Source organism: Aegilops tauschii, chromosome 1 (genome assembly GCF_002575655.3).
Source record: "Aegilops tauschii subsp. strangulata cultivar AL8/78 chromosome 1, Aet v6.0, whole genome shotgun sequence".
Taxonomy (NCBI): domain Eukaryota; kingdom Viridiplantae; phylum Streptophyta; class Magnoliopsida; order Poales; family Poaceae; genus Aegilops; species Aegilops tauschii.
Genome location: NC_053035.3, coordinates 256,828,223 through 256,840,550, shown reverse-complemented (window position 1 = coordinate 256,840,550; position 12,328 = coordinate 256,828,223). Strand labels below are relative to the sequence as shown.

The 12,328-nt window shown below is 44.4% G+C and overlaps 1 protein-coding gene across 1 annotated transcript; it reads right to left on the bottom strand.

The window, feature by feature from the left end:
• Positions 1 to 590: 590 nt before the first annotated feature.
• Positions 591 to 6,029, bottom strand: LOC109769195 (uncharacterized). Its single transcript, XM_020327944.4, has 2 exons — positions 2,901 to 6,029; positions 591 to 1,695 (listed from the first exon to the last, which is right to left on the bottom strand). Exon 1 carries the CDS (start codon positions 4,507 to 4,509, stop codon positions 3,022 to 3,024), a length of 1,488 nt encoding a protein of 495 aa, XP_020183533.1. The 5' UTR covers positions 4,510 to 6,029; the 3' UTR covers positions 591 to 1,695; positions 2,901 to 3,021.
• Positions 6,030 to 12,328: the final 6,299 nt, after the last annotated feature.

The window sequence follows — 12,328 nt, the reverse complement described above, 5'->3', positions numbered from 1 at the left end:
CAGTCGGTCCCACCGAGATTCCTAACGTTCACATTTTGAACTAAATCGGTCTCACCGAGTTCTTCTATTCAGTCTGACCGAGTTGAGTCAAATGTGTGTAACGGTTGGATTTTGTGTAGAGGCTATTGATCAATTGGAAGTACAGCGAGATATTTCGCCCGAACTACGGATGTCGTGTTCTCCACAGGGACTAGACGACGGCGACTATGCTCTGGCTAAAGCTAGGTGACAGAATTTAGATGATGAGAACAGAAAGTAAACCTAAACTATCAAGATTGTCACCAATGAAATTGCGGATAAGCAAATGTAGATTCAGATTTTACTAACTTTCTTTTTGGTATTTTTGTAATACTTGAGAAATTAAGATACTAACACAAGCTAACATCAATGACAAGAGAAGTAAAAAGGACATGAACATAACACACACATATGTGTATATATCACAAGAACAATAAACTGGACACTAATCATCAGCAAGTACAGAATATATATGACATATATAGCTAGATCTCATACATTCGAAATGAGGGACACAATGTAACAGTACAAACTGTCACTGGTCAACAAAATAAGTAAGAAACACACATGTATTCGGACTGAACAAATATCATCATCACACAACAATATTTTTGATGAATTACACTCTCACACACACACACACATATACTAGCAGAATACTAATTGATAGAACCAAAATATAATAGATCAAGTATCTCCCAAAGTAACAAGGTATCAACTAGTCAGGGCATACTAATCAAGCATTTATATTACAAATTCGAAACTGAACCAAACAGCAGGATACTACACTTATCAAAACTGAACATTACATAGTACTAGTTATGACACTTCTGAAGATTACGGAAATTTGAGAGAGAGAGAGAGAGAGAGAGAGAGAGCAGCAGCAGCAGCAGCAAGATTGGGAATGGAGCAGCAGCATGGGCGTGAGGAGAGAAGCAGCAGGGGTAGGGGAGATGGGACAGCAGCAAAGGAAAGGAGTAGTAGCAGCAGTATGGAGGCGCTAGGGAGAGGAGCAGAGATGCAGCAGTAGAGACGTGGGGAGTAGCAAAGCGCGATAGCAGCAGCAGGTTCAGAGAAGGAGCAGGACAGCGGGGATGCAGGAAGAAGTAGAAGAGCAGCAACAAGGTTAGGAGAGGAAGAAAGGTGGAGGAGCAGCAGCAGGGGAGGAAGAGAGAAAGAGCAGCAGCGCGGGGGCGTTCACGCGGATGACCAGACGCCCGTGCCGCCCTTGTCTGGTCGGGCGTGCAAGATGCGGCGGTGGCTGGAGATGGTGGTGAGTGGTGGATGCTGGTGGTGGGTGTTGGCGTTGGTGATGGATGGCGTTGGAGGGACGGTAATGGAGTGGTGGCTGGATGGCGCACCACCACGCCGGCCTGGCCGTGGCGGCGGCCGGAGGTGAAGAAGGAGGGGTGAGGGAGAGAGATGTGATGCCAGGCCCAAGGGGGATCGGGGCTGCTGCTAGGGATTTTGACCCTCTCCTCAGATCTGCATTTTTGCACTTCGGCCCTTCTACTTCTCTGCCTACTTCACAAGTTGATCCATCCACTCTTTCTTTCTTGCCCTTGAAGCTTTAATATTCATCACACTCAAGTCCCTCTTCCTTCTCTTCTTTCATATGCTCATCTCGATTGCAACATGGACAGAAACTTGTAGTTTATAGTGCCTTTGCGCACTTTGCTGCAAAATAGACAATTCACTAGTCGACATTCCCTTTTATGATTATCATTCGAATATTCAACAATTCTTAGCAAGAATGGAAGGATATATCTCGGTTAATGGTATATTTGAGCATCAAATTATGTATATGAAATGTGCTTATCAAGTTCCCCCACACTTAAATCTTTGCTTGTCCTCAAGCAAAGGAATATGACAAGAGCAAGATTGTGAACAGTGGGCTGACTAGAGAATGCCAAGTGAAGTAGATCTCCAAACAAAGCATGCTTTGAACTTTGCTAGTGAAAATCAATGGTTAAGAGTGCTACAAAGCAGTAGGATACTAGTAAGCATGACCATTTTAAACTTTTACAATGATAAAAGAGGATCAACAAGTTTAAATGATGACTGTGCCAAATGGTTCCTAAAGAGAGCATGATCCCGAGAACAAAATGAACTGGAATTAAATCTTGTGATCAACTCACTTATTTACAGAGATAAAGCAATGATTATATTATTATTAGTCTCACCATAGGAACATACCACCGATCCCGAGAACATGGTATACACCCGGCTCGACCAATTATTAGTTTTTTTTGTTTGTCTCCCCAAAGGAACATACCACCGATCCAAGAACATGGTATACACCTGGTTCAACAATTACATTTTTTATTATTAATTACTGCCCAAGCTAACCCGATTTCACATGCCACCGATCCAGGGAACATGACATGCTACTGTAGGTAGTCAGACTTATTTATTCATTATTACCTGTCTTAAATGAACAACGCATAAGCACAAAAACAGGAATCATCACTTCTCCATGTCTGGTTCACATGCTACCGATCCAGGGAACATAGCATACTAGTCCATAGTGGCAAAGTGATTGCTCTCAATGGGAACACAATAGGCACAAACTCAGCATCTAACACTTAATGATCTAAGTGTATCAAGGTAAAAGCAGAAAATGATTAAGTTTACTAGTGCACTAGGGATTTGAGCACTCAAAACTAATAGCTTTCACTACTTTCAGCAAAGCAAACAGGGTGTAGATCACTAGTTTACAAGGCATTCAACAATCAGTTCGCACATTCTCATCAAGCACCATATGTCAAAGGTGAAATTCAGTGGGACAACATTTAAGAAATGGCACAAGCAACCCAAATAGCAATTTAATTCAGCAAGCATCAATGGACGATGATTTCAAAATGGGTCATGAGACAGCTCACCGGGCTCTTCAAATGATGTAGCACTCGCTCGATCATCTCACCAACTGCAGCTCTTCACCTTTGCTTCATCATGGATGCTCCAGCTTCACTCTTCTTTGTGTGTGCCCCTTGCTTCTCCTCGTCACCATGCTCTGAGTCCACCAGGGTCCCAAGGAATGTCACCTCGAACCTTGTCAGCATGTAGTGGATCGTGCACAAGCAAAAACCTGAAAGAACTCTCAACAAAAGAGACAATGCAGGTGGTAGGGATAATACCCTCCAAGTCATCAATCAAATATCCAATTACATAAGCATATCTATAAAGCACATGTTTAGGATGGTAGAAATCAGCAAAGTCAACACTAACATGAGGATGATATTTATCATTAAGCTCAAGACTAGCATGGGAATGATATGTTTCATTTAGCATAGGACTAGCACGAGGAAAGTAACTGTGATCATCACAAATGAGAGTAATGCCACTAACAAGATGTGTATGATCATGTCCAAGCAAATAGTTTTTCAAATCTACCTTAAGTAATGGCATCATGCAATGCAAGTTAGAAGCAAAGAAATCATAAGGGAGCATGTCATCAAGAGGATTGGGTAAACCTGACACATCACGCTCATGTATGACAATAGGCAAATGTATTTCTGGTTCTTCATCTTCAACTACAGCAGCTTCTTTTACTTCTTCAGGGGAGAAAGACATTGGATCTTCAAGTTGATCACTTGGGCATTTGAGCTCTAGATCATCTTGTTCCTTGGCTTTGAGTATTTCTTCTTGGATCTGAAGTATCTCTTCCTCTGGACTCTCGCTATCTTGCTCAGCTGAATGTGAAGGTGTTGGAACCTCACATGTATCAAGAGGAATCCCAGAAACACTCAGCTCAAGCTGTGAAGAAATAGTACTGGCAGCGTTGATGTTCTTCTCAATCTTCTTTACTTCTTCCACTAGCTCATTCCCACTCTTGATCTTCTTCATTTCCTCTAGTATAACCTTCCTAATAGGATCATCCTCGGCACTCCAAGTGAACTCGAGACTCAAAAGTGTGAGCTTGTCTATGTCATCGAACTCATCTTGAGTAGGCACTTGTGTTGAAGGTGTTGGTTGACCAAATGGAGGACCATTTAACTCCATTGGCAACATCTCCTGGTGTTGAGGTATATGAGTAGGAGGTGAGTAAAATTGTGGTGGTACATAGTTGTGGCTCTCCTCATTGTACCTAATTCCCTGCATATGATTACTAGAGGCAAACGATGAGATCTCAGGGTTGTTGCTCCTATATGACATATTATGGTTTCCAGGCCACCCATATGAGTAATTATTTTGGTATGAGCTAGGCTGTGGGGCGAAGCTCATGCCATAACAATCGGGAGGGTGAGAGTAACCACGCTGACATTCAGCGGGCGAATGGCCCTGAAATCCACAAATATGGCAGGTAGGAGCAACATAAGGATGGCCTCTAGAATAAGGATCATAAGAGCTAGGCCTATCCTCAAAAACTACTTCTTGCTGCCGAGCTAAATCATCTAATCGATGGGAAATCTTACTTATCAGGTCTTGAATACTTTCTGTGCTGTTTGTAGTGTTGCTCGCATAAGCATGATGATCTGAATAGTAAGCCATATCTGAGAAGATGCAATAACCTGCAGAATGACCAAGCAAAGAAAGAGAAAATAACTTGAACAAGGATTAGGGGTTAGAGATATATCACATATATATAGCACAACGGGAAAAACAAGAAAACCCTAGTCTATAACCTCACACAATCGCTCGACGCTAGTCCCCGGCAACGGCGCCAAAATGATCAATTGAAAGTACAGCGAGATATTTCGCCCGAACTGCGGATGTCGTGTTCTCCACAGGGACTAGACGACGGCGACTATGCTCTGGCTAAAGCTAGGTGACAGAATTTAGATGATGAGAACAGAAAGTAAACCTAAACTATCAAGATTGTCACCAATGAAAATGCGGATAAGCAAATGTAGATTCAGATTTTACTAACTTTCTTTTTGGTATTTTTGTAATACTTGAGAAATTAAGATACTAACACAAGCTAACATCAATGACAAGAGAAGTAAAAAGGACATGAACATAACACACACATATGTGTATATATCACAAGAACAATAAAATGGACACTAATCATCAGCAAGTACAGAATATATATGGCATATATAGCTAGATCTCATACATTCGAAATGAGGGACACAATGTAACAGTACAAACTGTCACTGGTCAACAAAATAAGTAAGAAACACACATGTATTCGGACTGAACAAATATCATCATCACACAACAATATTTTTGATGAATTACACTGACACACACACACACATATACTAGCAGAATGCTAATTGATAGAAACAAAATATAATAGATCAAGTATCTCCCAAAGTAACAAGGTATCAACTAGTCAGGGGATACTAATCAAGCATTTATATTACAAATTCGAAACTGAACCAAACAGCAGGATACTACACTTATCAAAACTGAACATTACATAGTACTAGTTATGACACTTCTGAAGATTACAGAAATTTGAGAGAGAGAGAGAGAGAGAGAGAGAGAGAGAGAGAGAGAGAGAGAGAGCAGCAGCAAGATTGGGAATGGAGCAGCAGCATGGGCGTGAGGAGAGAAGCAGCAGGGGTAGGAGAGATGGGACAGCAGCAAAGGAAAGGAGTAGTAGCAGCAGTATGGAGGCGCTAGGGAGAGGAGCAGAGATGCAGCAGTAGAGACGTGGGGAGTAGCAAAGCGCGATAGCAGCAGCAGGTTCAGAGAAGGAGCAGGACAGCGGGGATGCGGGAAGAAGAAGTAGAAGAGCAGCAACAAGGTTAGGAGAGGAAGAAAGGTGGAGGAGCAGCAGCAGGGGAGGAAGAGAGAAAGAGCAGCAGCGCGGGGGCGTTCACGCGGATGACCAGACGCCCGTGCCGCCCTTGTCTGGTCGGGCGTGCAAGATGCGGCGGTGGCTGGAGATGGTGGTGAGTGGTGGATGCTGGTAGTGGGTGTTGGCGTTGGTGATGGATGGCGTTGGAGGGACGGTAATGGAGTGGTGGCTGGATGGCGCACCACCACGCCGGCCTGGCCGTGGCGGCGGCCGGAGGTGAAGGAGGAGGGGTGAGGGAGAGAGATGTGATGCCAGGCCCGAAAGGGGATCGGGGCTGCTGCTAGGGATTTTGACCCTCTCCTCATATCTGCATTTTTGCACTTCGGCCCTTCTACTTCTCTGCCTACTTCACAAGTTGATCCCTCCGCTCTTTCTTTCTTGCCCTTGAAGCTTTAATATTCATCACACTCAAGTCCCTCTTCCTTCTCTTCTTTCATATGCTCATCTCGATTGCAACATGGACAGAAACTTGTAGTTTATAGTGCCTTTGCGCACTTTGCTGCAAAATAGACAATTCACTAGTCAACATTCCCTTTTATGACTATCCTTCGAATATTCAACAATTCTTAGCAAGAATGGAAGGATATATCTCGGTTAATGGTATATTTGAGCATCAAATTATGTATATGAAATGTGCTTATCACCTATATATACCCCTCCACCCCCTTCTCCATTTGAGAGAGAGCCATCAGAACGTGCCTACACTTTCAACCTACATTTTCTGAGAGAGAACCACCTACTCATGTGTTGAGATCAAGACATTCCACTCCAACCACAAGAATCTTGATTTCTAGCCTTCCCCAAGTTGCTTTCCACTCAAATCATCTTTCCACCATATCCAAATCTGTGAGAGAGAGTTGAGTGTTGGGGAGACTATCATTTGAAGCACAAGAGCAAGGATTCCATCATCGACACAACATCTATTACATTTTGGAGAGTGGTGTCTCCTAGATTGGTTAGGTGTCACTTGGGAGCCCCCGACAAGATTGTGGAGTTGAACCAAGAAGTTTGTAAGGGCAAGGAGATCGCCTACTTCGTGAAGATCTACCCGAGTGAGGCAAGTCCTTCGTGGGCGATGGCCATGCTGGGATATACAAGGTTTCTTCTCCGTGGATCCTTCGTGGGTGGAGCCCTCCGTGGACTCGCGCAACCGTTACGACGCTTCGTGGGTTGAAGTCTCCATCAACGTGGATGTACGATAGCACCACCTATCGGAACCACGCCAAAAGTCTTTGTGTCATCATTGCATTTGCAAACTCCAATCCCATCCCTTTACTTTCTTGCAATTAGCATGTTTTACTTTTTCCGCTGTTCATACTCATGTCATGCTTGCTTGAAATGTATTGTGAATGCTTAATCTTGCACTGAAACTCCACCTTAACTTGAAGAACTTAAAAATTGCCACTTTTGCTTGTTGAGGGTCTAATCACCCCCCTCTAGACCCCTCTTCTAGATCTTTTCAACCATCTTCAGCAATGATACGACACAGGTGCGCGATGACATAGTCTAATCAGAAATCTTGTGTTTACACAGGGGTGCATAAACTCGTCGCTGAAGTCGTCTATACCATCTGCCCTTATCCATCTACCGACACCTCAATAGCTGGATACCTCTCGAGGAGACAACAGAAGACAAAGACATCCCATACCGCTTGCATCGCGCTACTACCTCACCACCTTCGATCCGACAGCAATAGGCTAAACATGACACCTCCGCCAGAGCCACCGTACATTACCTTCTGGTAGCAAGCATTACTTGACGTCTCCATATAAGACGTCGTGCGTAGCATGCGCCGGTAGCGCATCCACCGGTGGCTTCACCTGCCGGCGATAGGCACCGCCTGACAACTCCGAAAGAGGCACATGTGTCACCTGCTGAGCCGCATCGAACCCGGTATGTTGATGGAAGGGACGTCACATACCGCCACCAGCCTCAGAAGGTCGTCACCACCTTGAGATCCAGACTCCCAATCGCCCACACGATCCTAGAGTCCGTCGTCGTTGATGAAGAGGGGCCACCGCCCTGATTCCGGGCGCTACGGGGAGCACCCACTGTCGTGCTAATGTCTGCTAGAACTACGTCGGTATTTCCCCAAAGAGGAAGGGTTGATGCAGCACAGCGACGGTAGGTATTTCCCTCAGTGATGAGACCAAGGTTATCGAACCAGTAGGAGAACCAAGCAACACAACGTAAACATCACCTACACAAAAATAACAAATACTCGCAACCCGACGTGTTAAAGGGGTTGTCAATCCCTTTCGGGAAACGGCGCCAGAAATTGGCAAATGGACGTGATAAAAATATGATAGATGGGATAAATAGATCTCAAATAAAATAAAGTGCAGCAAGGTATTTTTGCATTTTTTTTGGTTTAATAGATCTGAAAGTAGAAGCAAATAAAATAGATTGCGAAGGCAAATATATTAAAGAAGAGACCCGGGGGCCGTAGGTTTAACTAGTGGCTTCTCTCGAGAAAATTACAAACGGTGGGTGAACAAATTACTGTTGGGCAATTGATAGAACTTCAAATAATCATGACGATATCCAGGCAATGATCATTATATAGGCATCACGTCCAAGATTAGTAGACCGACTCCTGCCTGCATCTACTACTATTACTCCACACATCGACCTCTATCCAGCATGCATCTAGTGTATTAAGTTCATGGAGAAACGGAGTAATGCAACAAGAACGATGCCATGATGTAGACAAGATCTATTTATGTAGAAATAGACCCCATCTTGTTATCCTTAATAGCAACGATACATACGTGTCGGTTCCCCTTCTGTCACTGGGATCAAGCACTTTAAGATCAAACCCATCACAAAGCACCTCTTCCCATTGCAAGATAAATAGATCAAGTTGGCCAAACAAAACTCAAATATCGGAGAAGAAATATGAGGCTATAAGCAATCATGCATATAAGAGATCAAAGAAGACTCAAGTAACTTTCATGGATAAAAGGATAGATCTGATCATAAACTCAAAGTTCATCGGATCCCAACAAACACACCGCAAAAAGTGTTACATCATATGGATCTCCAAGAGACCATTGTATTGAGAATCAAAAGAGAGAGAGGAAGCCATCTAGCTACTAACTACTGACCCGTGGGTCTACAAAGAACTACTCACGCATCATCGGAGAGGCACCAATGGACATGATGGACCCCTCCGTGATGGTGTCTAGATTGGATCTGGTGTTTCCGGAACTTGCGGCTGCTGGAATTGATTTTCGTCAACTCCCCTAGGGTTTCTGGAATATTGGGGTATTTATATAGCAAAGAGGCGGTGCGGGAGGCCACCGAGGTGGGCATAACCCACCTGGTCGCGCCTGGGCCCCCAGGCGCGCCCTGGAGGGTTGTGCCCCCCTCGGGGCACCCCTTTGGTACTTCTTCGGCCCATCTTGTGTCTTCTGGTCCAGAAAAAATCCACAAAAAGTTTCGCTGCGTTTGGACTCCGTTTGATATTGATTTCCTGCGATGTAAAAAACATGCAGAAAACAACAACTGGCACTGGGCACTATGTCAATAGGTTAGTACCAAAAAATGATATAAAATGACTATAAAATGATTGTAAAACATCCAAGAATGATAATATAACATCATGTAATAATCAAAAATTATAGATACGTTGGAGACGTATCAGCATCCCCAAGCTTAATTCCTGCTCGTCCTCGAGTAGGTAAATTATAAAAATAGAATTTTTTGATGTGGAATGCTGCCTAACATATTCATCACATATTCTTTTCTTTGTAGCATGGACATTTGGACTTTTATGTGGTTCAAAGCAATAGTCTAGTTTTGACATGATAATTTCAATACTCAACATATCAACAGGCAACCATGTCTTTCAAAATATCAACGCTAAAATAAGTTATCCCTAGCCCATTATGCTCAATCATCGATCCATTCATGAAACACACTCGCATATTAGCTACACCCAATGCTCAAGTACGATCATAGTGCCCCTTAGTTGGTGTTTTATAAGAGAAGATGGAGACTCAAGTAAAAATAAAAATTGCATAAAGTAAAAGAAAGGCCCTTCGCGGAGGGAAGTAGGGATTTGTAGAGGTGCCAGAGCTCGAAGCGAAAATTGAGAGATAAAAACATTTTGGGAGGCATACTTTTCCCACCAACGGAAACGGCTTAGAGCTCCCAACACTTTCCATGCTAGATATATCATAGGCGGTTCCCAAACAGAAAATAAAGTTTATTCCTTTTTCCACCACACTTTCACTTTCCATGGCTAATCGTATCCACGGGTGCCTTCCATACCGACACTTTTCAAGGAATTTATTATTTGACAACATAAACTAAATTCATTTTTCATTTTGGGACTGGGCATCCCTAATACATTTGTCGTACTCTCGTGCAATGACAAGTGAATAAACACTAGTCGTGAGAATAACACATCTAGCATGGAAAATATCAGCCACCCCTCACCGCCTCGTGAACGGCACGAGCACACAAAAGAGAAATTTATTTTGAAAATTAGAGATGGCACATACAAATTTGCTTAGAACGACAAAGGAATACTGCATATAGGTAGGTATGGTGGACTCATGTGGCAAAACCGATTTAAAGAATTTTGGATGCACAAGTAGAGATCATACTTAGTGCAAAATGAAGGCTAGCAAAAGATTGAGAAGCGACCAACCAAGAAATGAAAAATCTCATAAGCGAGCATTAAGCATAATTAAAACCGAATAATGCACCACAAGTAGGATGTAATTGTTGGGAATCGTAGCATAATTTAAAATTTTCCTACGCTCACCAAGATGCATCTATGGAGTCTACTAGCAACGAGGGGAAAGGAGTGCATCTACATACCCTTGTAGATCGCGAGCGGAAGCGTTCCAATGAACGTGGATGACGGAGTCGTACTCGCCGTGATCCAAATCACCGATGACCGAGTGCCGAACGTACGGCACCTCCGCGTTCAACACACATACGGTGCAGCGACGTCTCCTCCTTCTTGATCCAGCAAGGGGGGGAGGAGAGGTTGATGGAGATCCAACAGCACGACGGCGTGGTGGTGGATGTAGCGGGTCTCCGGCAGGGCTTCGCCAAGCTTCTGCAAGAGAGAGAGAGAGGTGTTGCAGGGGAGGAGGGAGGCGCCCAAGGCTTGGATGTTGCTGCCCTCCCTTCCCCCCACTATATATAGGGCCAAGGGAGAGGGGGGCAGCCTTGCCCCTTCCTCCAAGGAAGGGTGCGGCCAGGGGGGAGTCCTCCCCCCCCCCCCAAGGCACCTCGGAGGTGCCTTCCCCCTTTAGGACTCTCCCTTTTTTCTTATCTCTTGCGCATGGGCCTCTTGGGGCTGGTGCCCTTGGCCCATATAGGCCAAGGCGCACCCCTTACAGCCCATGTGGCCCCCCGGGGCTGGTGGACCCCCTTGGTGGACCCCCGGACCCCTTTCGGCACTCCCGGTACAATACCGATAAAGCGCGAAACTTTTCCGGCGACCAAAATAAGACTTCCCATATATAAATCTTTACCTCCGGACCATTCCGGAACCTCTCGTGACGTCCGGGATCTCATCCGGGACTCCGAACAACTTTCGGGTTTCCGCATACATATATCTCTACAACCCTAGCGTCACCGGACCTTAAGTGTGTAGACCCTACGGGTTCGGGAGACATGCAGACATGACCGAGACGCCTCTCCGGTCAATAACCAACAGCGGGATCTGGATACCCATGTTGGCTCCCACATGTTCCACGATGATATCATCGGATGAACCACGGTGTCGAGGATTCAATCAATCCGTATGCAATTCCCTTTGTCAATCGGTATGTTACTTGCCCGAGATTCGATCGTCGGTATCCCAATACCTTGTTCAATCTCGTTACCGGCAAGTCTCTTTACTCGTACCGCAATGCATGATCCCGTGACTAACGCCTTAGTCACATTGAGCTCATTATGATGATGCATTACCGAGTGGGCCCAGAGATACCTCTCCGTCACACGGAGTGACAAATCCCAGTCTCGATCCGTGCCAACCCAACAGACACTTTCGGAGATACCCGTAATGCACCTTTATAGTCACCCAGTTACGTTGTGACGTTTGGCACACCCAAAGCACTCCTACGGTATCCGGGAGTTGCACGATCTCATGGTCTAAGGAAAAGATACTTGACATTGGAAAAGCTCTAGCAAACGAAACTACACGATCTTTTATGCTATGCTTAAGTTGGGTCTTGTCCATCACATCATTCTCCTAATGATGTGATCCCGTTATCAATGACATCCAATGTCCATAGTCAGGAAACCATGACTATCTGTTGATCAACGAGCTAGTCAACTAGAGGCTTACTAGGGACAGGTTGTGGTCTATGTATTCACACATGTATTACGATTTCCGGACAATACAATTATAGCATGAATAATAGACAATTACCATGAACAAAGAAATATAATAATAACCATTTATTATTGCCTCTAGGGCATATTTCCAACAGTCTCCCACTTGCACTAGAGTCAATAATCTAGTTCACATCACCATGTGATTAACACTCACTGGTCACATCACCATGTGACCAACATCTAAAGAGTTTACCA